The 27,832-nt window shown below is 36.6% G+C and overlaps 1 protein-coding gene across 1 annotated transcript; it reads left to right on the forward strand.

The window, feature by feature from the left end:
• The first annotated feature begins 860 nt into the window (after window positions 1-860).
• On the forward strand, window positions 861-26,668 carry LOC149571963 (ankyrin repeat-containing protein ITN1-like). The gene is made up of 3 exons (XM_089813349.1): window positions 861-1,716; window positions 23,858-24,270; window positions 25,463-26,668. The coding sequence occupies exons 1-3, from the start codon at window positions 1,179-1,181 to the stop codon at window positions 26,345-26,347; spliced, it is 1,836 nt and encodes a 611-aa protein (XP_089669475.1). The 5' UTR covers window positions 861-1,178; the 3' UTR covers window positions 26,348-26,668.
• The last annotated feature ends 1,164 nt before the right edge of the window (window positions 26,669-27,832 follow it).

Raw genomic sequence — 27,832 nt, forward strand, 5'->3', positions numbered from 1 at the left:
TATTTGGGCCTTGTTTACTTGTCTTAGTTATACATGTTCCACTTCCCTTAATTTCCCACCCATATCTTAGAATTCATTTTTCTTTTACACGCTGAGTATATGCAATTCTAAACAATTGTAATATACTACTTTTCTCAACTTCAAGTCAATGTAAAAGGAACTTTTATTTTAAACTATCAACTAAGTACTTATCATCTAAACATGACTTTTTTAAAATATAGAAACCACTTGAATATACAACATTGTGAATATAAATACATCAAAATCAAATGTCACTCAAATACAAATAACTACTCTATTCTTTTTATCCTATGCTCCACTTTCCTTCATTTCTCATCCATATCTTAGAATTTGTTTTACTTTTACATAATTACTATATACAATTCTGAATAATTGTAAATTACTACTTTTACCAACTTCAAGTCAACATACCATAAAATTCTCGTTTTAAAGTACCAAATAAATACTCATCATCTAAACATGACTATTTTGATAAGAAAGACTTCAATATACACCATTGTGAATAAAGATGCATCAAAATCAAACACCATTCAAATATAAAAAACTCTATTCAAATTATTGGAGAGTCAAAAATCTAATTAAGAAATAATATCTTCTTGTCAACCAATTGAATGAAAATGTTTAATTAGGCTTAGGCTCGACTCCAAACTATACCAAAACTTTTGAAACCTTAGGTTCGGTAGACTATTTTGTGCTTTCTAATCACTTAAACGCTATTCATTCCTTCGGATTAAAATCATTGTCCATTTTTTAAGGTGGCCGCGTATCTTTACTGTCGAAAACTCCAAGAAAGGTCGCTGTCCACGTTTCGTATAAGAATACTTAAAACCAGAAAAAATAAAATAAAAAAATGTTAAAGTCACACCCAAATTGGTCAGAATTAGGTACATACTCGTTTTGATTCACAGTTTTCTTTTAACTCCACAAAAAATGCCCAACATTTCTCTGACAACATGAAGCTACTGCCTATTTTTGATGCTCGACGAAATCCAGATAACGGGACCGTTAAAAGACCGGAGCAAAGCAACTGTTTCGGTCTGTAGAAGAGAAGCTTTCCGTCAGTAGTGAACCAAACCCTTCCCAGACAATTCCTATGTATTGTACTCCTTAAGGTAGATACAGTGTGGCCGCGGTCATGATCCCAAGTGAATGAATAAATGATTCCGAGCATGAGCCCACAGGATAATATGAACACCAGCAGCACCATGGTTGCAAGGGTTTTTCCAGAGCAAAGCCAACATCCCTCATTTTCTGCCGCAGCTCAATGTTCTCAGCCAATTTCGATTGAAATGGCGGAAGCGAGCGGCGCGGGTTCGAGCCCGCGACCTGTGGATGAAAACAGCGCGGGCCGGACAATGGGGCTGTCGAATTCAGGGAAGCGAATGGAGGAGGGGGGCGGGAAGAAGTTGTACGTGAAGCAGGTGACTGGGAGACACAACGATACGGACTTGCACCTGGCGGTGAAGGCTGGGGACCTGGAACGTGTGAAAGAGCTGCTAGATGCTTGTGATGATCCGGCGAGCCTGGTGAGTGAGGTGAATGAACTTTGGGAAACGCCGGTTTACGTTGCTGCGGAGCGTGGTCTCCTGGAGGTTTTGAAGGAGCTTCTCCGATTCACCCATCCAGAAACGCTCGCCAAGAAAAATCAAACTGGATATGACGCTTTCCACATAGCGGCCAAGCAAGGTCACTTAGGTAATTATTTGTTACATTTTCTTTCTACAGTTTCTTGCAAGGGTTTGAGTAAGAATGGTACTTTTTTCGAGGATCAGCTGAGATTGGAACGTAGGATCTGTCGTTAGGAATGTAGCTAGTGACACTATTGCTCTTTGAGAAAATGAATTGCAATTTTTTATGCAAATTATTTTTTTATTTTCTATGGAGAATCAGATTGGAGAGAGTAGTACGATACAAGTAATTGTTATTCTCAACTGATTAGACAGGACTGAAACCTTGGACTTCCTCCCATTAGCATTATAGCTACTGGCTTTTTTTATGTGAATCATTGCTAGTTTCCACAGATCGGTCAAAAGTGAAACTTGGAACCGCCTGTTGGGCTGACGACCATGGAAATTCCTTTGCAGACCAGGGAATGTGTTCTAATGAATATTGTCGTTATTTTTCGTGTATCATTGAAGGCTTGAACTGAGAATCTCCCCTTGGAATACCCAATTACGGTCCGTGGATTATTGCCTAAAGAATGCCCAAATAGTCATCTCTTTGAGATAGTCAGGGTGTTATGCTTTCCGAATGTTACTCTGCTTAAAGACCAGAGATGGACTTGTAAATGGCAAAGTAATCTGCTTGTTGCCCCGCATCTTGTATAGTTGGCTGTTTGTTACAGCTTTTAGTAATCTATTAGAATGCTGTTGGTTCCAACTTAATTTTGCTATGAATCTCTGACTCGAGCTTGTAAAACCCATCCGGTTCACGCTAACTCAGATGCCTAGCACGAATATGTACTAAATTTGTTGTCTCACAGAGGGGCTATTAGATATTTTTCTGCAGTACTGGGTAGGAAACATAAGAATGTTAATTAATATTATGGTAACTTGCAATTCTTAAACGATTAAGGGTTAGTGCTCAGATAACTAGGTTGCTTTCTTTGCATCAATTTCTCAAGAAATGATTAACTGCGTATTAATTGTTGCTTTGAAAGGAAAATGTTAAGCAGTGGGAGAATGCTCCAGAATTCCTTATCGAACATGTCTGCTTAACATATACATTATCACTTAGCAAAAATCATCTGAATGGTTGAGAGAGAGTTCAAGACCTCATCTTTCAATCACTGCTAAACATGACCTCCTTAACATATGCCAGCTCTGAACATCATGGGCAGGTTACTATTATTTTCCTGCGTCAGCAGTTTCTGCTGTTGAAATGCACCTCAAATTGAGGAGCATTAGTCCTCTTTATTGGATACCATTCATCTACCTAGCAAATTCACATTGGGGGAGAGTTCGTGACGTCCAGTTTCTATTATGTTAGGTGGTCCCAAGAAATGCGATCAAAGGTGGAATGCAAAAGCATGAATATTTCTTGAAGTATGAAGAGTATTTGGCATGTAAGATCAAAGATTTAAAGCATATGAATAGATGTGATTTTATCAATTTTATTGTCTAGTGGCTTGCATGCAGTAAAAAATTTTTTTTTTCCTTCCAAAATATGAGCAAGAGTTTTTGATCAAAGATTCTTGAAACCTTTAGCCTAGTCGGGGAATTTAATTTTTTGAGTATCCATTTGAAAAAAATTCATAATTTTTTTAGCAGCACCTGCCGAATTTTTTTTGGAAGCCTCTCTACACAGTGTTAGAAGTGTTTATCTGTTTATTACTCACTAAAACAGCACTTGAAAATCATTGTTTGTATTTTTCATAGCTCCGTATCATTTTTAGTCTACACAGGTGCTATAATCTTGTTCTATTTAATGTGCAGAGTTTATAGCTTATAGATGATATATGGTTGTTGCCCCATACTTCTGCTAGGTTAAATGTTAACTCATAGCTACCAGGAAATTTTTACCCTGACCCTTGGTACTTCTCTTTTCCTAGTCACATCCCCATGTCAGTGACCTATATGGAGAGGTCTCCAGATTCCAGACATTTGGAGACTCTAAATGAAGTTTCTTTGCAAATTCTATACATCTCCAATAAACTTTTGTTGGAAATGAGGAAACTTGTGATAGAGGTTTCTCAGATATATCACATAATTAACATTGGATTTTGTTTAGTGCTGATATGTGGTTGACAAAAGAGCTAAAAAACTACACCAATGGACTCTATATTTTCTATGTTTTTATTATAGCTTACCAGATTTTTTGTTGGTAGATAATCTCCTTGTTAAATCTCAAAGAGGTAAGATTATGAAGCAAAACAATAATAAGGCTTAAGATGTGTAAATGCATTGAAGTTTTATCAATTAATTGAAAATATAGTCATATCCAAGGTCATTCATATTTTGTGTTTAAAACTAAATGGAATTCTTGAAGGGAAGTAAAGGTAGCGGAACAACTTCCTACATTATTTTTGAGAGAAGGGTGATGCAAAAACATTTCAGGTCTTTGCAAGAGTTACAAAAACTTAATAGAAATAAACATAAATAGCTTGCATACGACACCAAACATAAAAATTATAATCATTTTATTACAACACTTTAAAATTTGAGCTTTATGGTTAACTTTGTAAGGATTTTAGCATTTAACAATCTTTAAAGACATGCATTGTTTGGATACACACACACACGTGTCTCTAAGTACCCTCTCGAACCTCTTTCGAAAATGGCATATTGATACGTCTTCATGTCCTGTAAGGGTACCAGTATCTGCCCCTTGTAATGTGTGTCAATTTCTTTTCCTACCATTCTTGAGGTCAAGTATAGTAGCTTGGCTGCAATCAAGCATTTCTTTGTTGATTTCTCAATTAAATTGGACAATCATTTGGCAAAGGTTTGTTCTAAGCGATTCGGGTTCGAGATTTGGGTTTGAAATTCGTTCGAATTTTTTTGGGGTGGATTCGAATTCGTTTTGGGTTCGTCCTTATAAAACATATGTTACATATATACACATACACACACATATATGTATGTATGTATGTATATAAATATGTATGCAGTAGAAAATAAGTTCATACACCACTATGCTAAGAGTAAAGCAACATAGCAAAATACACCCATATATATAAATGTTTTAATCTAAATGGCATGTGTTTTCTCTTTTTGGCCTTTTTGGCGGTCTATTTTATGGTTGGAGGGTTGGATTTATTACATTAATAGATACGCGTCTATTATTAGTTAATGGTTATCTATTTGTAATCTATTGTAAATATTAGAATGTTTCTAATATTTAGTCAGTTGTAGATAACTGTTAGTTTTCTCTTTAGCTAAAATAGAAAGTTTCTATTCTTTATGATTGTTTCCTAAGGAAACATCATTCCATTCATTTGTATATATAGACCTCTTGGTCTCTATTAATATAACGAAGTATTTTACCAATTACATTGTAATATGTTATCAGAGCCATTACTTATAATTTTTTTTGAAAAATCTATAATTTCCTTCGAAGTCATTTGTCTTAATTTTTCTAACTTATTCATGAGATTTCTCTATAGCCCATCTAGGGTTTCCATTTTTAAGAGAAATTCGTTTGTTCAAAACAAAGTTTTTTGGCTAGGTTTTTTGGAGATCGGTGATTGCAATTCATGACATCAAAATCGTGAGCAAAATTGCACCCTTTCTGGTCGATCTTTGTTTGCAAAATCATGTTTTTCCCAGCATTTGCAAATCGCGTCTGTTATTGCTCGTGTTTCTACTTGCTGGGGGCTCGGTTTGGCTACAAATCGCGAGTCTTTGGTGATCTCCATGATCACGTCTCCTCTGCTCACGACCAAACACCAAAAAATTGCGAGATTTTAGTGACATTTTTCTCAAAACGGCTTTGCCTCTTTCACGTGCACGAGCCTGTATGTTTGTGTTGTCCCTTTAGTTCTTCTTCACATCTCCATAGTTGTCTTTGTTCACACGCCACTCTGCAAAATCAACCATTATTTGCCTACGAAATCCCTTTTTTTCTTGCAATTTTTTGCCTCCATAGTTGTCGACTAGGGTTTTGGTCGAAAGCTCCATTTTTCGGGTTTGGAATTTTTTTTGATTACAAATTCTAGGTGGGTTTTTTGAGAGCTCAATTGGGTTGTCGTACGATTTTTCTAGGTGCCTTGATTTTCGAGCTAGGGGATATTGAAATTGACAACATATTTTTTTTGGGATTTTCAAGCTTTCCTCTGGGTCATCCTTCAAAATTTTTGTGACTTATTTTTTTGCCTTGAAGAATGTGCCTTCATAGATACTCACGCTTTTTCATTGGAAAACGTGCTATGGCATCTTTGACAAATATTCTGCTCGAGAGCAACTCAAAATTCTATAGTCGGAATTATAGCACTTGGAAGCAATGGATAATAGCAATTTTTGAATATCGGAATACCGATCAGATTGTTCTGGGTGTTACACAGTGTCCCACTGCCCCTCGTATTGATCAAGATACATGGGATTTGAATAATCGAGAGGCGGTGATGCTTCTCAAATTATTCGTAGTTGACGATTAACTCTCTCAAATTCCATCTGGCAAGATAGCTGTCGAGATATGTTTACATCTCAAAAATCTTTATTAGTCGTCTGACAAAAGCAGAGCTTTCTTCTGGAAGAACACTTTGTTTTCTATTATCATGGATGAGCGGACATTGCTCTAGGATGACTTGAAAGGATTCAAGAAATCCGTGATCAGTTGCTTGCCATTGGTCACAAGATGGAGGAAGAGTACATTGTGGTTATCACTTTGAAGTTTATCGAAGTCCTACAAGCATTTTATTGAGACTCTCAACATCATGTCTTCTGGTGTTGATTTGAAGTTCACGAATCTCTGCACACTTTTGCTTCAGCAAGATCGATGGAAACAACAATTCGGTAGCAATTCCAACTCTACCTCCACAGAGCAAGCCTTCGCTGCTAAATCCTTTCAGAAGGATAAAGGCAAGTCTCAATAGTCTTCTCAGCAGAACTCCTCTGCTCTAGCTTCAGAAGGCTCCCAAAAGAAGAACATTCAATGCAACTATTGCCACAAGTTTGGTCACATGAAGGTTGAATGTCAGAAACGCTTCGCTGCCCAATCTAAGCAATTAGGTTCGCAGCCCAAAGCGAACATTGCGGAGCACACTAAGTAGACAAAATTTGCCTTTTATGCCTTCATGGCTAAAAGTTTTGCAGATCATGTGACGTTGTTTGCCTAGTATATTGATTCAGGTGCTTCTCGTCACTTCACCCGTTGTAGAGATTGGTTCATTGACTACCAACCTTACTCAGATTCTGTTATTTTTGGTGGTAGAGAAGAGTACACCGTGGTTGGTAAAAGCAACATTCAAATTCAGTCTGTTGGGAGGAATCTCATTTTCCTCAATGTGTACTATGTTTCAGGGATGGAACTAAATCTGCTCTCAGTTAGTCAGTAATTGCAACATTCTCCACACTTGGACGTCACCTTCAGTTCACATCAGTGTACCATCACTGATAGGGCGACTTAGTCAATTGTTTTAGTGGGTCTTGAGGATCATGGTCTTTTTTGACTTACTGATTCTGGTGATTCTTAGGACTTAGCCATGGCTGCTTGGTGGTCTTCTGTTAGCACACTTTGGCATTGACGGTATGGGCACTTAAATGTGCATTATCTCTCTCAGCTTGCTTGGGAAGAGCTTGTCCTTGTTTGCCAGAGAGTCAAACTCAACAGCTTGGAGTTTGTGATGCATGCTAGGCTGGGAAGCAACATCGCACACCTTTCACCAGTGGCGATTCATGGCAAGCTTCTTAGGACTTCAGCTTGTTCATACTGATATCTGCAGCCCTATGGCCACTCCTTTTGTTCTTGTGTCCAGGTATTTCCTGTTGTTTGATGATGATTTTAGTCGAAAAATGTGAGTGTATTTTCTTAAAAAGAAATCAAATGCATTTCTTGTATTGCAGAATTTAAACCTTTAGTTGAAAATGAGTTTAGGAAATCTATTATTACTCTTAGATCAGACAATGGGGGGAATTTCGTTCTAATGAATTCTCTAGCATTTTGGATACTCATGGCCTCAAACGCCAGTTAACCACACCCCACACATCACAACAGAACAATGTAGTTGAACGTCAGAACAAAACAATCACCAAGATGGCTCGATCGATGCTTGAACACAGATATGTTCTGAAGAACTTCTGGGAAGAAGTAGTCAACACTGCAGTTTATCTCTTGAATCGGTCACTCACAGTGGTGGTCAAAGGTAAGACTTCGAAAGAGTCTTGGTCAGGTCACAAGCCCAGCATTTGACACAATGCAAGGCAGGAGGATCCCCAAAGGAGATGTCCTAGCCCCCAACAAATAACCACACAATGGAAACACAATACAAGATGCAAGATCTGATACCAAACACACAACTCTTTATTCATAAAATAACTGATTACATGCAATGTGCCGAGCTGTAAGGCCTTCTTGGTTATGGCCAAATGCAAAGAAAGTAATAGTTCTGCAAGATCCCTCAAGATCCAACCCAAACACTCGCTAGTCCAGATCCACACTCTGGTAGAAACCTCCAAGGAAGATCTGAACTCGTGCTCACAAGCCCACCAAGCAATCTCCTTGTTTCCCAAGCCTCAACTACTAGCTCTGCTCACAAACTGGCAACTCCACCACAATCCTGTTGTAAACTGCCTCACATTTGGCACTCTGTCCATAGACTCAAGAAAAAATTGCTCCTTCAGTTACTCTCCAGACTCACTCCTCCGAATGAATAAATAATGCCTAAAGACTCCACAAAACCCCTTATAGCCAACTAAGCCACAAGTTGGCCTAGTAAGCTACAAATTAAATAAACTCTTACATTAATTACATGTTGAACCACAGGTCGGCCTCCAACAGTAATTAAATACCAAATGCCTTAAAAGACTTACAACACTTATTAAATACATCAACAACTATTAACCAAGACCCAAATAGGTCCAGAAAACTCCACCAAAATCTCTCCAACATGCAAGATTGCAAGCAAGCCTATGATGCTCCTGCATTAGAATCAGCTACTTGAAGGTTTTTGACTCCCTTGCTTTTGTTTGGATCCTTGATGCGTCACACACCCTTGCTTTTGTTTGGATCCTTGATGCGTCACACACCAAGTTGGATGCCAAGAGTTAGAAACTTATGCTTGTTGGATATAATAGTTTTCTCAAAGCCCACTGCTTGATTGACATTGAGACATCTCATCTCTTGTACAGTCATGATGTAGTCTGTAATGAGCAATGAGGACCATTCATGCCTGTTTCTCCTGTTCTTGATCCAGTAGACCAGCTTATGAAGGCTCATGATTTGGGAGTTAGGCTTCCATTAGGTCCATCTGATGGGAGGGCTCTAGTAGCTCGTGCAGCCCCAGTTATACCGGTGATACCTGTATAGACACCTCCAACTTCTCCTACAGGATCACCTAGATTTGTAGATGTTTCACCTGAGTTTGATCCAGATTCTTTTGATGAGGAACATGATCACCAAGCATCTTGTGATACTAATGTTGGTTGTTCTCTCCAGCCTAAGTGGTGGGCTAAGACACTTGCTGATCTTTGTGATGATGAGCTCATCGATGGGAGCATTGTTTGGAAAAAGAACAAACCTACAGAGTTTGTTAACTTTGCTCTCATGGCCAACATTCATAGTGTGTTTGAACCTCAATTTTATTCCGAGGCTAAAGGAATACTAGAGTGGGAACAGGCCATGACATTTGAACACTAGAGCCTGTTGAAGAAAAACACCTGGGTCCTTTCTGATCTTCCACTAGGGAAGAAAACCATTGGCTGCAAATGAGTTTACAAAATCAAATTCAAATCTGATGGTACATTGGATAAGTACAAAGCTCATTTAGTTGCGAAGGGCTTTTCTTAGTGTCAGGGCATTGATTATGAGGAGACCTTTGCTCCTATTGCAAAGATGAGCACAATTAGATTAGTCCTAGCCATGGCAACACAGTTTGGTTGGATGGTCCATCAGATGGACATCAAGAGTGCTTTCCTGAATGGTGATCTCCACGAAGAGGTCTACATGATGCAGCCCCTTGGTTTCAAGGTTGCTAGTAAAGGCCATCAGGTTATTAGATTGGTGAAAGCTCTCTATGGATTAAAGCATGCCCCTCAGGTATGGTACATAAAAAATTGATAAGTACCTCTGTGATCAAGGCTTGCAGAGGAGTTCTTTGGACTCAAATTTGTACATAAAGACTACTAATAGTGACGTCATCCTTCTGGTTATTTATGTGGATGATTTGATCATCACAAGCAGTTCGACATCTTTGATTTAGGGAATCAAACATAATTTATGCCAGTCTTTTGATATGATGGATCTTGGGCTCATGCATTATTGCCTAGGTGTTGAGGTTTGGCAACAGTCTTTTGGTATATTCATCTCTTAGTCCAAATATGCCAGGGCTCTATTAGATAAATTCCATATGTAGGATTACAAGCCTGCATCTACACTTGTGGAGAAAGGTCTCAAGTTATCAGCTAAGTCTGATTCTCCTCCCGTTGATGATACTACATACATGCAACTAGTAGGCAACCTCATCTATCTCTCTGCTACTAGGTCTGATATCAGCTTCGCAGTTAGCTACACATCTCACACTTTATGACAGCTCCCAAGGTTGATCATTGGATGATAGCAAAGCGTGTGCTTCGTTATGTGAAGGGCACTTCAGATTATGGACTTCTTTACTCTCGAAGTTCTAATACTAGATTTAGTGGGTTGATAGATTCAGATTGGGCAGGCTTTGTTGATGATAGAAAGTCAACTTCTAGATATGTGTTTAGTTTGGGATTAGGTGTTGTCACATGGACTAGTAAGAAGCAACAGGGAGTTTCTCTTTCCTCTATAGAGGCTGAATACAGAGGAATAGTTAAGGCAGGTTGTGAAGTTGTTTGGCTTCGTCGGATGCTTGGGGATATGTAGATGTCACCAACAAGCTTGAATACTTTGTTTGTTGATAACGAAAGCGTTATCAAATTAGCATGGAATCTAGTGTTCCATGAACAAACCAAGCATGTGGATGTTCCTTGTCACTACATACGACAGCTAGTTGAAGATGAGACAATAGACTTGCAGTATGTTCCTACCACAGATTAGACTGCAGACATTCTCACCAAGCCTCTTGGTCCTGATAAGTTTGTCAAATTCAGAGGACAGCTTGGTGTTGTGGATAGATTAACCATTAAGGAAGGGTATTACGATAATAGATAAGCGTTTATTATTAGTTAATGGTAATCTATTTGTAATCTATTGTAAATATTTGAATGTTTATAATATTTAGTCAGCTGTAGATAACTGCTAGTTTTCTCTTTTGGCTAGAATAGAAAGTTTCTAATCCTTACAATGGTTTCCTAAGGAAACATCATTCCATTCATATGTATATATAGACCTCTTGGTCTCTGTTAATATAACAAAGTATTTTACCAATTACATCGTAATAGGATTGACTAAGATAGAGCAAAAAAAAACTTTAATAATGTAAAAGTTGTCCATTTTTTGGTAAAATTTGGCTTGGGTCCTGCTGCAGATTTTGAAATTTGCCATAAAAACAGCAAAATTTGTGCCGGATTCGTCTAACAGAATTTGTGCAGACTTTTGCAAGAATTTGATAAGGACCAGACTTTTGCAAGAATGGAACCAAACTTCAGACTTGCCAGGGAAGAATTTGGTAACATAGGTTCTAAGCCAATTGATTGGAGGCTACTAATTTACAACAGTACTAGTACTCTTATACTGACCCTAAAATAGATTCCGTGTTGGCATCGTTGAATATGATGAGTGAACTACTGATGCTTGTTAAGTCAGGGTTTTGGTCGATTATCGCTTTTAGGTTTACATTGAAATTGATTTGGGATGGATGGTAGTGATTTATGGAGATTTTTTGAGTAATTATCAGATTTTAATTCCATGCATTGATGCAATTCTTTTCTAAATATGACAAACTAAATCTGGAAGGTTACAATCAGCATGTCAAGGAATCTAACCCTAGTTGCTTTACATATTTCTACTGGAGCCAATAATACCAGGCATCTAAAAAATTAGACAGGCACCAAGGGTGGCATATCTCATCATCTGGAAACAGCAAAAAATCAAAGCCTTTTCCCTAAAAGTATTGCCAATCACGGTAGACATGTTAGTGTTTGTAAATGTCATAACCACAGACAAAATTTAAAGAAATCAATAAAACATATTGCTGTTCTTAACCAGTAGCGTTCATTTCCTCAATTATGCTGTCCATGGCTGGAAGGGTTAGTAAACAGTACTACACTCTCAGAGGAACCAGATGCTTGCACTCTGTCTCCAACTCCATTCAGCTACAGATATCAAGATCTTGGTAAGGCTGCATCTGTAGGCTGTCATGGAGGCATTTAAGGAAAGATAAGGTTGCCTTGGTTGTCCTCACTGACCCAGAACATCATCTCTAGTGCAAAACAACCAAGAGTTAATATAGTCTCACCATCCATGAGGTGATTGAAACTAATCATCTACTTTTCCAAATCGCATATTAATTAATTCATCTGATTGCCTCTCCTTTTTCTGATTGTAGGGTGTTTATCTTTTTTAAGAACCAACTTATGCAGGTCCTAGACATTAACAACTTTTCAATATTGCACTCTGCATCCATCTTCCTACTGTAATTCACCTTTTTTGTATTCGTAAACCCAGTCTGCTCCATAATCTTTGTAACCATCATAATAAAACTTTAAGGATCATTTAGCAGTCTGCCTACTGCAGCACCAAGTGGCTCGGTGACATGATGAAGTACTTGTTGGGGTCATGGAATTCTAGATTTGGACTTTCATAGCCGCAATCAATCCCTCCATCTTTGTATTATAGAATATGTTTTCATTTCTTGTGTCTGTGTAGTGTGGGTGGCTTGAGGTAATTACCAACATGTCTTCTCATGTGGGAGTTCATGTCATGGGCTCCCATATGTGAATGAGAAACTGAAAGAAATAAGAGAGAATTGCACAAATATCTCTCACATAAGAAAAACTACAAAGAATTAATACAACCAAGGAAAGATATAGTGTTGTAAAGTGTGTTGCCAGAGTACCATGTATGATGTGTCCAGGCTTGTTCTGGATCCTGGATGTACCCAGTCCATACTCAGTTATTTCTGCACCCGATATAAAATAAAAACATTTTTAGTGAAAAAACAAAAAAAATGAAAATGTAAAAACAAAGAAACCTTAACTAACCTTAAAAGTAGCTACCTAACCTTAAAAATGGCCAATGCTAACAACAAACACAAAAAGGAAAATTCCAACCTTCATTGTGTGTTTACCCAAAATATACATTGTGACACACTGCTCAAGGCTCCAAACTTGATTTGTGTCCAAGAATTGCTTGTTTGCTAGTCCTACATCTTTGGAAGTATTAGATAGCTGCCAAAAAGACCAGGGAGCTTGAAAGAAGGAGAATCTCTATTCAAGGCAAGATTTTAAAACATGTTTCTTCAAGCTTCACGAGAGCTTTTGTCATCTCTTTAGTAATGGTTGGTTAATCTTTTTATTGTCATCTTCTTTTTTACAAGAAGAAATAGTCATCTAGGTTATTTTGTGTAATGTTTTAGAATTTCCTTTTCTGTATATTGTTTTATTTAAAATGTGCAGAAACGGGTATATTCTTGAGTAGTAGGAATTTAAGCTGTGTAGGCCAAGGGGTGGCTAGGGGTTTCAAAATTCACGTTTATTCATGTGCCATGATCATTGAGTATGTGTCTGGAGGCAAGAGTTATTTTGGGTGCTGTATCAAATTTATGATCTGTCTTAGCCGGCGAAAGCCCATTTGTTTGCAGTTGCTGGCCAAGGGTATAGATGCTGTGGTGGGTTGACCAAATGCGGGTTGGCAAAAGGACAAATTATTGTGTATATGAAAGACTAACAGGAAGCATACTGTGTGGCTGATAGATCTGGATAAAACTGTTATCCTCTAAGGCCATCCTCAACTCGGACCTAAGTTACCAGATTCTCTCCAACAACCCTCAAAGTCTGGTTCAATTCTGTACAAAGTCTGTTCCTTGTCAAATTCTCTCCAAATTCTCTTGCAGAGCTATGAATTTGCTGCAAATTTTGCTAGAGGAACCCGGGCAGAATTTGCAGCGAATTTTGAAGAAGGCTGAATTTGGTCTTGGAACATTTTTTTTAGACCTTTTAAAGTGTTTTTTGACCTCTCAGCCCTATTGTGACCACTAAAAAGACCAAAAAGATGTTTACATGTCATTTATGCATTTGTGTATGAAAATGAAAACTTGCTTAGAAAGGAAATCCAAATTGACAATAGGTGACTAAATTGATGATTATAGAGGAATGCTTTTAAAAAGCTATGATATCTTTGAATCTGGGAGTTCAAATTTGCATCTCACCTTTTGATATAGCCTGGTTAGAAATGCTCTAACCAATACAAAATAAAAATTCAGATAACTGCACTCATCTTTTGACAATTCCTTTCATTCTCAAACTGTCCCCATGATATGGAAATATGTTCCATGCATGTGATCAAGCAAGTGTATCAAGTTGTATGTATTGCTAAATGATGCAATTAATGTCCTATTGAACTGAAACATAGATTTGGTGGTGTATTTTGCTATGTTCCTTTACTATTAGCAGATTCAAGTATGAATTTATTTATTGTTGCATATATATACACACATATACATATTTAAAAAAAACATATGTTTTTGTATGCATGAACCCAAAACGAATCCAAACCGTAGCCCGAAAAAAATTAGATGAATTTCGAACCCGATTCTTGAACCCGCATCCGTACTGGAATGCGAACCGGCAACTTAGACTCTGACAGTGGCTGTCATCATTTCTCCAAGAAAATATTCACAAGCCACCTATAAGGCCATCGTCAACTCCAGTGATGGCTGCTGTACACTAATTCATAGTCATATTATCTTCAAAAGAAAACAACAGTTTCCTTCGTTTTACAAAAGAGTGAAGGAGTTAGCCCCATTATAAAGAGCATTCCAAAATGAGGCAAAGGGTAGTGTCGATGAGCTTACTCCACATTGTAGTTACATCAATGGGCTTCTTTTGAATATTTTAAGATCACCATATTGTCAGGGATGGTGAGGGAGACCATAAAAAGTATGCACCATGTAGTCCCATACTGTGAAAGGTACATGCTGCCTTTCTTGCCAAGGAAGTAGTTCTTTTTGAGATTTAATTGTATCACATGAAGAATCCATGGGCCAAATCTCCAACATTTTTGTTAGATGAAAAGATTTTAAAAACACACCCCTTATTCTTGCTATTGTGGTGTGTTATCTAAATGGGTAATGCTTTTGAGGAGTAGGTCATTGCCAACATCCTTATAAAGTTTTCCGAGGTAGTGGAACCTCAAAATATTGTATAAGTGAAAGCAAACAGTGCTAAATATTGCCACAGTTGTTTGAGGTGAAATATGGACACATCTCTACACTGAGGCTAGTGAGATTGAGATATTCGTGACTAGTTAACATGTATCACAAGCCATCTTCAGGTCCTCAAAGTACTTAATAAAAAAGTTGATCAACTATCCATGTATCTTTGTAATGGAGGCATATAAATGGGATAGAATGATAGTGATGACTGAGATTGATTATTTGAAATTTCAGGAGGATGGAAGACCACTTCCAGTCTACAGAAATCTTTAGGCTGGAAAATAATCCACTTTCAAAGACTTTAAAGTGGTTGGCCAGAGCTATACAAAATTCTACCTTGGATTATAGCTTGAAAAGAGATTGCTACCAAACAAAGGAGTTGAAGAAACTTTCAGTTCTTTTTTGTAGTCTCTATTTCAGAATTACTAAAGAGAAATGAACTTGCTAAGGGATTGGTGAATAAAAGGGACACACTGAATGACAGTGATCACCAGTGAGTGGGATGCTTGGAAGTTGCCAAGCATAGAGTAAATATCCTTGAACAGTGAAGATTTTGTGTTTTGGGATACCCTTCTCAAACCAAGGACACAATTTTCTGATCATGTCATGTCCAAGTACACAAACAGAGCAAAAAATGTTAGATATAGAGTATTTTAGATGAATGCAGTCCTGAGTGGGGATAAATATGGGTTGGAAGGGAGATGGAGGAGAAGAAGACTACCTAAATCTAAGTGGGAAGAGACTGAAAGCAAAATTAACTGGTGGAATTCAGAATTGCTTAATGAATAGTGAAATCTAGACATACCTTCTACTGACCAGTCTAACACTCTCTTCTGCTTTCTAATGAACATAACTATAACTCACTGCAACTGAGATGAATTGCTGATATGCTTAGTTACTGATGCGGCCTCCTGGAGCCTGGAGGCGGAAGCGGATGCGGACAGATGCGGGATGCGTTGGATACTGGCAGGCTGCATTTATTGAGTGCTAACTTATGTTTACTGACTAAATCACTGCCCAGATCTCTGTCACAAACTCAATCACTGCCCAGAACTCAGCTACAAGCCTGGTACAGGCCTCAATCATCTTGTACGACACCCTTAATGGAGTATTTCAGACTTATGTGGAACTGCTGTAGCAGTCCCTAACATAGACAGCTCCTTCTGTGGCAGTACGACCCTCCAGCAGGTATGTATATAGAGCCTTTGAATGTTGTAAGTCCTACTCCAATCTTGATGTCTCTCACAAAACTCCCAACATTGCCCAGATTGGTATGGCCACCTGATAGACAATTTGTAACAGCAGTTAGCACTCAATGAACTCTCAGCAGATAGACATTTATATATTGCCTTGTGTGAGCAATGTTGGGTGTTTTGTGAGGGACAGCAAATAGAAAATTATATATATAATTGTTGGAAGCATGAATACTGATGATACTTCTATGGGGGAGTATTGTAGAAACATGATTAGATCATTATCATGATGATATGTTACATTCATGACTGTTTTTGTCATTGATGTCAACATAGCAGTTTTCTGTGGTATCTGACAGAAGAACAACGGTAAAGATCAAGTTGGTACGGATAGATCGTTGAGCATTTTCACTTAGCAAGGTTAAGGGGAGATAATACTAAGTGTCTAGTACATGCAGCTAACCTTAGAAGCATAAGATATTAAGTCTGGAAGAAGTTATGCAAGTTTTGGTGAAGACTGTTCTGAGATAGAGTTTACAGAAGCATGTTCTGGTAAACTTTTTATATCTCTTAGCAAAGTTGTTATTCTGAGAAGCTGAAGTTAAAGATGTGAAGAAGACATTCTAGAGATGACGTAGCTAAGCTCGCTTGTCATAATGTCACACATACAAAAAGTTATTCAAGTTACAAGGCAAAAGATCAATGTTATCATTAAGTGTAACATATTCTTAATGAGGTCCTATAATAATTAATTGAGAAGGTGTAATAGCCGACTTAGGGAATTGTTTTATGGATTCGGTATAAAGGAAAGACATTTTTGTTACATCCCAAAATTTTGCTCAAAATTTTAAATTCATCATAGCCGTTGGTTTAACGAATTATTTTCATGTGAAGTGAGTTAATTATAGACGTTGTATCAATTTACTTCTTTCCTGGTCAGGTGAAATGAGTTAGTTGAATTATATACGTTGTATCAACTGATAATGAGTTATTTTCACGATCATGTGAAATGAGTTAGTTATTATAGACTTTGATGAAATCTCTAGTGGTCACTAGATGATCGGCAATGGTTTTGAATTAATTAATATATTTTGAATTAATGTCTTGGCGAGAATGTTTGTTTGAGTGATTGCAGGAAGAAGACTGAAGAGAGGGGAAGCATTGCTAAATAGGATCATCGAAAGGGGAAATATATTGCATTGTGGAACTGTGAGCTATTAAAAGAACTATATAATAAATAATATAAATTAAACATAATTCATACCTTTAATGAAGTTATTATTTAATCATTATTTTACACTCTCAAATACAAACATATGTATATAAAAATAAGGTGACACCAATAAATTATAAGTTATAATCTAATAATGCCACTTTATCAATACATGCACATGAACTTACATAAGAATGTATAATAATAATTAAATAATAATAAAAACTCTTTAACTTCTTATTTTTTTTCTTTCCCTCCTTTTTTTTTTTTTTTTTTTTTCTCTTTATTCGATTTGAATGACTTTCGAATGGCTTCTTGTAATTGATGGTAGCCGAAGAGTCAAGCTGCTTCTTTTATTACAAAGTCTCATGATCGTATCGAACAATCCATTCTTCCTTCTCTATTGCCGGTGGATCACCATTCTCTACGTTTATTCATAGAGTGGAGAAACTAGAAATAATTTTGACCTCATTCACTGTTCTTCCATTTCCTCGTATCATTTTCACGTCTCTAAATCTGCAGGTTCTTAGCAAGGAGCGGAGTCCATTCTTCATGCCGCGGAGTTAGAAGCAGACAAGGGCGTCATGTAAGCTACCGCAGACCATGTTTCTTTTCTTTAATTCCTTTCATATTGCTATGTCTGACGTGAGTCAGGTTTATCATAAGAATCGAGCACAGATATTGATTAGCTATGATAGTATATCCTTCCATAATACTGTGATAGTCGAGTATCTTGTTTGTGTAAAATCCAAGATACTGAAACCAATATAATTACATACTGAATCGTGGTGGACAGTAATAGATTTCTAGATCTTGGAACTTGTCTTTATATCATAGATGTTTCTTTATTCATAAGAGTGTATCAATGATGTATATAAGAAATGGAAATACAATGATAACTGTGAACAACTAATTTATCTTAGAATGTAATACATTTATTCATACCATACAAAGATGAATCCAACACCGAGGAATTCATCGGCAATGATGCCATTGTAGGTGAAGAGGTCTAAAGCAAATATAGTGGATATAAACTCGCAAGCACCTAGGAATCACTGACATGGTAGCCTGAAAAGGTGAGGAGGTTTAGAGAGCCTGCACAAGCAAGGATGGAATCAGAATAAATAAATAATAGACAAAATAAAACTATAATAGCTCATGCATGTTCCAGTTATGAAATATGTTGTCAAGTCGATTGGTGGAGATTAGGTTTCCGAACCCAACTTGAAATCCTTGGCCAGGGTAGAAATAGGCATATGTGTCGAACATGTGATCTTTGTTGTTTGTCCAGACGCTTCAATTATTTTGGAGAATAACTGTTGGGACACTCAAACCACCTGATTACTCAAATGGCTGGACTTATGAACATTCCAACCCGATCTTGAGGTAGGGAGGGCCGTTCTATTAATTTAGGATGAGTGGGGATAAGTAATGGTCCGTGGTTGGGAGGTTAATCCTGTGTCAATGCTTCTCCTCTCACCAATGCCGAGGCTTGGACACTGAGATAAATGGATTTCTTTCATTATTATTGTATGTTTATTTTACTCTTAACCCTTAGAAACATAGATAGACACTTTAATTTCTAGATGGAGTAAACATTTACTTTTATGTTGAGTAAGCATTTCAGTTGATATAATTAACCGTTACTTTATTTTCAGTTGAATATGTTAGAAGTAGATAAATTGTTAGCAATGCATAAATATTCCCTTTTGTTTCTCGTGAAATCAGCTGAATATGAAAGATAGTTAGATTGGAAAGAGTTTCTTTCAGTTATAATGATTTTTTAGAAATCATTGTCATGTGAAATGGAATCAGTTACTTATAAAATCAGATTATTAGGAGTTTAAAATTCGTTATGAAAAATTCATATGTTACAATTTTCTTTTATCATGTAATGGAATGAAATGAATGATTGCAAGGAGCACGAAGAGTTGAATGCGAAGATAAGAAGAGCAGAGTGAAGGTGAAGAAAACTTCATTGCCGAGGTTTTATTGTGAGATCCGAGGTTTGATATTTGGATCTGAGGTTTGTGACCTGGTCTACAAGGTTTGACAGTGATTGGTCTGGTTGACAGTATAGAGGAAAGAGGTTAAAGTACATCACAAACAATTATTTTGCAAGGAATAGTTGAGAGATCAGTTGGACAGTGAGTTTAGTGGTCTTGCCTCAAAAGCTGTTTGGACAGTGGGTCCTTCTGCCTTCTACAACTCCTAACAGGGTTGGCACAACTCCTAACAAGGTTGGAATCTCCTAACAAGGATTCAAAGTCTCCTAATAGGGACTCATATGTACTAAATGTTGTAATAGATTCCTAACAGGGTCCATCCTCTAACAAGGAATATTTATATTAGTACATCATTTTGTGGGCATCATTCCCACCGAGGTTTTCTCTCTAATCAAGGGTTTCTCTAGTTAACAAATCTGGTGTAATTGTGTACGTGCATCTTGGTATGGTTGTTGTTTACTTTGATTGAATGGTTAAGATTAATTAAGGTTGATAATTGTTTTAATTGGATAACTGATTCACTCCCCTCTCTCAGTTATCTTGGTGGACTATTGTTTCTAACAATAATGTTTAGCAATATTTTCTACACACACACACACACACACACACACACACACAAACACACACATAGGCATCCATACACATCCGCATCCCTTGAAAAAAACAAATCATGCTTCCCACATCCGCTTCCCGAGTCCGCATCCGAATTGGTAACTTGGCTGATATGTACTGTAGAATTAAACCATGCGTAAAAAAAATTGAACTCACACTCACACAGATGTCAAATGAAATGGCTGAGATAGACACGCAATTTTGCCCACTATGCAGGCACTTTCTCAACAACTCTCTCCCACACAAAATGAAATGGACAAGACAGACCAGCAATTTTGTCCGGTAAGCAGGCACTTTCTCAACAACTCTCTCACACACAAAATGAAATGGACAAGAAAAACAAGCAATTTTGCCCAAAAAGCAGACACTTTCTCAACAGTTGCAATGTAGCCCCTCGGCCCTCTACCTTAATTTTTTAAGAATAATATGGTTTAGTTATTCATAGAACCCTATTGCGGATGTCATGCATCAATTAACAATTGCTGCAGGACAATAAATTTCTGTGCCCATGCTCCTATTTTCAGTGACTTGCAATGGCAGTCCTTGGATCTGCATTTGTGGAAGAAGCATAGAAAAGGTAATCCCTGGACTTAGTTACTTGCAAAGAAACAGTTTTTTTGCCTACCATATGGTGATTGAAGGACAACCTGGAGGTGTTTGGGTGTGTGCTGGAACATGTCAGATGGTCACTTCAACTGTTTTCCATTATTGCCCTTTTTGGTCTGCAGTCCTGTAGCAGGCTGAAAGATGTTGTCATGTTCCCTTTTTCAAATTAATGTAGAATGGCCATAGCCTATCCTCCTTTCTCGCAAGTTAATGGACAAAGCAAGGGAAATGACGAATAACCTTGTTACAAGTTGGGCCCTGTAGTTTCCAAGTGGCAACTTAATAATATAATTAGTAATTACAATTCTTTTAAAAAGTGTTTTGAAATACTTAATAATAAAAAATGTTTTTAAATACTTTGGAGAGAAATTTTAATTCTAGGGCCCATTTTGGAAAGGTTTAAAATGGTGGTGTCTGGGTTCATTTGGCATTCTTCAGTTTTTAGCATTTTGTTCAAAATTCAAATTCACAACCAAGAACGAAAAAACTTGGCCGTTTGGAGGTCTTGGAGAATGAAAACCTGCTTGGATTCTATTTTGAAACTGAGGATGAAAACCTGTGTTTCCATTCACAGCATCCTCACACCAGTTGCATTGGAGCTGATTTTTGAGAGTTCGTGTCAAGTTTTCCAGCTTTGGGTAACTGGATTGGCAAGCCAATTTTGGTGCATCGACAATTCATTATTACTTTGGAGTTTGACATTGGTGTAGTTGCTGGTAATCATAATTGGATTGTGATATTTTGGAGGGATTCACTGTGCCAGTGTATGCTGCTGTTTTCATAGGACCAAATCATTTATTTTCCAAGTTGCAGGGATTTCCCAAGTGCACTTACTTTTCAGAGTGGCCGCAGTTGCTCAGGGAGCTGTCCCTGCTGTCATCCAGCTTTCATCCAAGGGCATGAATAATTAATGTCTGTTGATCTCACCAGTGCTGTATCATGCAGGTGTATCAAAATCTCTTTCACAAATTTGCCATGGAGACAGCAGGCAGTGCCTGTTGATCTCACCAGTGCTGTATCATACAGGTGTGTCAGAATCGCTTTCACAAATTTGCCAGGGGGACAGCAGACCACAGTGAAGGCCAATTGTAGAATTTGGGGGCCTAATTTTATTCCAGATCTGACTGCAGCATGCAAGCTATATTTTGGGCTGAAATATCTGCTGTTTAAGTGAAGTGCAGAATTTGATTCATTGTGCAGAATCTTGGGTTTGTAAATCAACACCTGAGCTGATGAATTACAATTCATGTCTAATAAAAAAGTTGTTGAGAATGTGAAATTTTTGCTTTCCATTTTCTTTGTTACAGTTCTATTTAATTTGTTTCAGATTATGAGATAGATGCAAAACTCATATATTTCAATATTTTTTAGATTGAGACATTACAGATGTTCAGTAGGAAGCTGAAGACAATAAGATGGCTTCTGGCGAACCCTAAATATCTCTTCTCCTCCTTGTTGATGCCGAAACTAGAATATGAGTTACCCTGCTAAGAATAGTAGAATTTATGATCCTTTATTATATCATAGTAGCTATTTAGAGACTTCATGAAAAAAGGTGGAGAGCTCAAGTAGCGATATCACAGTCAACTGTTTAGCTATGTGCAGAAATTTGAAACTTTCGGTATGCAATTGGAATATCCTACCATTTTCTTTTCAAAATCTAATCAATTCTATCCATATCTTGAGGAAAATATATCATTGTAGCACAGTTACTTTTGGAGCAAAATGGATGGGAAAGAAATGGTAAAAAGGAAATTATATCATAATATGCTGAAGTGTACCATTTTAGGTTTCACTATCATCATATTGGTATTACGCTACAAAATAGACTTTTGTAAATGTGAGAAGATTTTCTATAAATTTGTAAGATCTGTATTTCAGTTAGTTAAAGAAGATAGCTATACAGAAGCCTTTTATGTATTTAAAACTTCAGAAGTAAAACAAGCCTGAATGTCAATTAATGTAACAAACATTTGGTTCTTGATGGGCTAGAAAATGATTGCTTGCAAGGCAAAGTTTCTTAAACCTAATAATTTGTTATCCATTATCACATTATGGAAGAAGCCTTCTATAAAGGATAGGGAGCTCTTTCATTTATCAAATGATATATTCATCTCTTCCAGAAAGTGGCAGATCTGTCTCCAGTGGGACCTGCTAAATGTGAGCTTGTTAAGGATGCTTAAGACATTTTTAAGTGGGATGAATCAGTTATAGATATTGTCAGTTTAAAATAATCAAATTATTAACTACTGGAGTAAAGCTATTTAAAGTTGTTGCATAAAAATAAATAACATCTGGAGCATAAAGCATTGAAATTTGACCGTATATAAATACAGTATATACCTGCAAACTGACATTAATACAAAATGATATCAGATGATAATCCTAGTTATTAGTTTTACATAGTGATTTCGTGGCCACAAAGACTTTGCAAAAAGGCTTGGCATAAACTATATGATAGGGAGAAAATGTTTAAACTTTATATACGTACAAAATATTTAATTGTTCTGTTTTATTTTCAATTGTTTTCTTTCTTTTTTGTATACATAGAGTACTGATGATACTTACCTAGTCTTGTAACTTTTTATTTATCAATAGCATAACTTATGCAGTTCTGAATGCTATCAAAATAAAAAAGATTTGAATTTATAATTTCAGCACTTTCTAGTGGTGTATATATATGAATTGTGATATAATTTGATAACACAAGATGTTTGTGTTTTATCCCATGTAGCATGGTTTTTTCTTGCCCATTAGAATCTATTATGCCTGTAATATTGAGGTTTTTTGGTTTACCTTTGATGATTTAATCAAGACATTGAATTATTGCTGTGATGTGAAATTAAATGTCGTAATTTTCTACCCTCCCCAAAATTTGTGATGCAAAATTAAATGTATGGTCACCTTTTAAAATTTTTGATGGAATCTTTACATAGACATCGAAATTTGATCGACTTTTCCTGTAAATACAAGATACTCCTTTAAGAATATGATCACATTTCATCTTTGTCAGTGCAAGTCTGATAGAATTATAGGATTGATATTTTCTACTTATATATACCATATCATGAAAATATTTTTCAATATCCTTTCGTGTTCATGTTGTTATACTTCTGGGCGGATTTTAGGAGATTGAAATAATTTACTTTTTTGTGTTGAGCTATGGAACTTAGTTGGCTTTAGGGGCACATAATGAATTGAGGATCTACGTACTTTAAACATAAGTGGAAGATAAACTCACTTGCGTCTTTTGCAGGTGTTGTGAAAGAGTTACTGAAACACAAACCCAGTCTTTGTATGACTTGTGATTTGTCAAATGCCACCCCTCTTATTTCTGCTGCATCCAAGGGGCATACGGAAGTGGTTCAGGAATTGTTATCCACCGATCGTCAGTTGATGGATATTTCCAAAAGCAATGGCAAAAATGCTCTTCATTTGGCAGCAAGGGCTGGTTATGTTGATATTGTGAGATTACTGCTGGATAAGGATCAACAGATGGCCCGGAAACAAGATAAAAAAGGACAGACAGCATTGCATATGGCTGCAAAAGGAGCAACCTGCCTGGAAGTGGTGAAAGAGCTTCTGACTGTTGATCCCGCCATAGTAATGCTACCTGATAGGAATGGCAATACAGCTTTGCATGTTGCTACAAGGAAGAAGCGAGTGGAGGTAATGCTTTTTAATGCAAATTCTTATTGTTTCCAGTAACTGTAATGTGTATATTTTGATGCTTATATGTACCATCCTAAATTTGCTTTAGAAAAACTGAGCTTCTTTTTGCTCAAAATGAAATCCTGTTTGTAGAGGAATATTTTATAATTTTCTAGTCAGTAAAACTACTGCTATTATTAGCGGTGAAGTATTTCCATGAAATCCTATTTCTAAGATCTAGATATCTAGCCATCTCGGTTTACAGAAGTCCATACTTTCTTGTTTTTAAACACAAAGTTGTGGTATTCAATAGACATTTCCAGTTTTATAATGAACTGCTGTTCGAAGATTAATACATAAATTTGCTTATTCTTTTTTAAATTTCTGATAGCTGTAACAGAATCTATAAAAAAATGGGTTCAGACTAATCATGCGATAGTTTTTTGAAAAGATAAATAGAAAAGATGGTTGTGATTTGCCCGACTTTCTAGATAGGTAGTGATTTAGGCCTTAACGTTACATTGTGATTAATTAATTTTTTTCCCTGCTGGGAACTGCTGCCGGAACATATATAAAGAGAGATAAAGAACGTGCATTTTGGTAAAAGGTCACAGCCTGTCAAGAAAAGTTTAGCTTTGAATGTGGGACAGCATATACTATAACACATAATTGGAATACAGTTTGACATACAAAGGCCTAACAAAATGAGACATTTCCAATAATTATGAAACTACGTTTTGGCCACAAACTGTCAACTTAATTCAAATGCCTGACAAAATGTCTTGCTAAATGATAAATGCAAAAGTCAAATTAGTGACTGTTTAAACTGTAAAACCACACATAAAGCTCCACTGCTCATTTAACATAGATTGTCAACATGGGGTAATCTTAATGTCTGATGAACAAGGCTATGTATAAAATTTCTGATACTGCTTCTGGATTAGGTTGTGTTGAGTTTTTTCGTCACTGTTTCAGATCACACTCTGATGGAAGCAAAAGTCAAACACAATCTTAATCCAGAAGTAAAATAAAAAATTAAATCATTTATTGTTGAAATCTTATATTATTGAAGGTCATGTATGTTGAATTGGACTGCAATCAGTTACATGAATGAAAGTTCAGTTACAGTTTATGTTCACTACTAATATTAGTAAGAATATGCAAAGTTATTGGATTTGCCCACTTATAATGTATTTTTTTTGTTATGCAGATTGTGAAAGAACTACTCTCGCTAAGGGACATCAATGTGAATGCATTAAATAGGACGACAAAAACAGCCTTGGATTTTGCTGAAGGTCTACAATCCTCAGAAGAAGCAGCTGAGATAATGGATGCTTTGGTTAATGCAGGTGCAGTTAAAGCCAAGAATCTAAATCAACCTAGAGATGAGCTAAAACAAACAGTTACTGCTATAAAACAGGATGTGCATCATCAACTGAAGCAGACTCGGAGGACTAATAAAAAAGTGAATGGTATTGCAAAAGAGTTGAGGAAGCTCCACCGAGAAGGTATTAACAATGCAACAAATTCTGTGACTGTTGTTGCTGTTCTGTTTGCTACTGTAGCATTTGCAGCTATTTTCACAGTTCCAGGAGGTTTTGTAGGGGACAACAACAATCAACCATCACCTGGAACTCCCGCTCCTCCTAGTGAAGATAATGGAACAGCCGTTGTGGCACATTTTTTTGCTTTTAAAATCTTTTTCATATTCAATGCAATCGCACTCTTCACATCCATAGCAGTTGTGGTGGTACAGATAACCTTAGTACCATGGGAGACAAAAGCTCAAAGACAGGTGGTTTTTGTCATCAACAAGCTAATGTGGTTAGCTTCTGTATGCACATCTGTAGCATTCCTCGCATCTGCATATATAATTGTTGGTCGTCAAGGGCAATGGATGGCAATCACAGTATCAGCAATAGGTGGTTTCATCATGGTGAGTGTTTTGGGCACCATGACATTTTATGTAGTAAAATTTCGAAGAAGCAGATCATCACAAAGGAGGCTCCGAAGAAATTCGTTGAGTCATTTATCAACTTCTTCCCGTTTAGATTTTTCAGAATCAGAACTGGATAATAAGATTTATGCAATTTGAATGTAACAACTTTGCGTAACAAATGTATGTGCATCCTCCAGTCTTGCCACAAACACCATGGTTTAGCCTAGTTATCTTAAGAACAACAGCGAGAGTTGTTGCCGTCCATTATATTTATTTTGTCTTAACGCAATGCACGTGTTGTGAGGGATAATGTGTATCCATGTCACAAGGTTTGTGCAGCAAAGGCCATTAAGAGGCTTGCCTTGATTTATGTTGTGTTCCTATTAGAGTTGATATCGACAATCTTTAAAAAACATTCTATAATGTTAATCGATTATTTCAAGTGATGTAATTTAAAAAAATTCACGTGAGAGTGCCTTCCGGAGAGTTTTTCAGTTAAGTTTTGCAGTCCATTAATATTATTCTTGATCTTTAGCAAAATGACATTTAGTATCTTATACACGAGAGACATTCGTAGAAGCTTTGGGTGGGTATATTAAAGCTCTCTGCGGCACACATAAATAGAACAAAGCATGTTAAACTTGCCTTTTTCTTTAAGGATATGAGAATGCATTTGTGACGAGTAAATATTAACGACTCTCAAATCCAATGCCTCTGTTCAGATATTATGTTCTAATCTCTACTATAGGCTTCTACGTACGCTAGTCTATATGCACGACATCGACTCATTTAAAATCTAGTTCTGTTATAACGCTAATCAAATAAAAGTTCAATGGAAGTTTTTTCGAAAATTAGAGCTTTAATGTTGATAGCATTTGAGTTGTTCTTAAATCATTTTCGAATGTGGAACAATAATATGCAATAGTGTGGGGTAAGACTTTTATAAATCCACGAAAGTAGAGTGAAATTCTCGTGCCCTCCACTACGAATTACTAGAGATGGAAATCTTGCTTTTTATATTAAAAACATTATCCATATTGTAGCCAGCTATATCGTAAAAAAACTAGCTTAGAGAAATGAGCAAATGTCATACAGGACTAACCAGTTTGAAAGGAGATATTACCATTTGAATGAAATGGTGCGAGGGGAAGCCTTCAACGTCAAATCCGATATCTTTGCGAGTTTCATTAGCAGACGATATATAGCTAATCCGAAGCTTTACAACGAGTCTATTTTTTTTGAAAAGTCGAATTCAACAAAATAAATCACGTGCAAAAATACACTATGTTCCATGTGAATGAAGGGATCACGTGACACGAGCGTGAGATTGTATTTCTAAAGGGATATTAACATTTAAGCATTGTAAAAACAAAACAAGTGACCAATGCGTTAAAGTTCGTGTCAATTGACAATTGTTAGAGAAGAAGGAAAGTTGAGATATATGGTGGAAATGAAAATAGAGAACTAGAGAATATATAATGAGAGAGTTAAATATAATAGAAAAATATGTAATAAGTAAATATATCAATATACTAATGACAAATTTAATAACTACAAATGTACTTTTTCCAATGGATACATCAATATATATATATGGGGTATCTGCTAATAAACTAATCTTTATTAGGTGAAAGATGTGTG

This window comes from Cupressus sempervirens, chromosome 2 (genome assembly GCF_028749045.1).
Source record: "Cupressus sempervirens isolate cs-2001-9-10 chromosome 2, ASM2874904v1, whole genome shotgun sequence".
Lineage (NCBI taxonomy): Eukaryota > Viridiplantae > Streptophyta > Pinopsida > Cupressales > Cupressaceae > Cupressus > Cupressus sempervirens.

What these genes read in the sequence shown, in the direction of transcription:
- LOC149571963 (XM_089813349.1), top strand. Translation starts at nt 1,179, where the DNA reads ATGATTCCGAGCATGAGCCCACAGGATAATATGAACACCAGCAGCACC. An exon ending in GGCCAAGCAAGGTCACTTAG is followed by an intron (nt 1,717 to 23,857) that starts GTAATTATTTGT and finishes CGTCTTTTGCAG; the next exon opens with GTGTTGTGAAAGAGTTACTG. An exon ending in CAAGGAAGAAGCGAGTGGAG is followed by an intron (nt 24,271 to 25,462) that starts GTAATGCTTTTT and finishes TTTGTTATGCAG; the next exon opens with ATTGTGAAAGAACTACTCTC.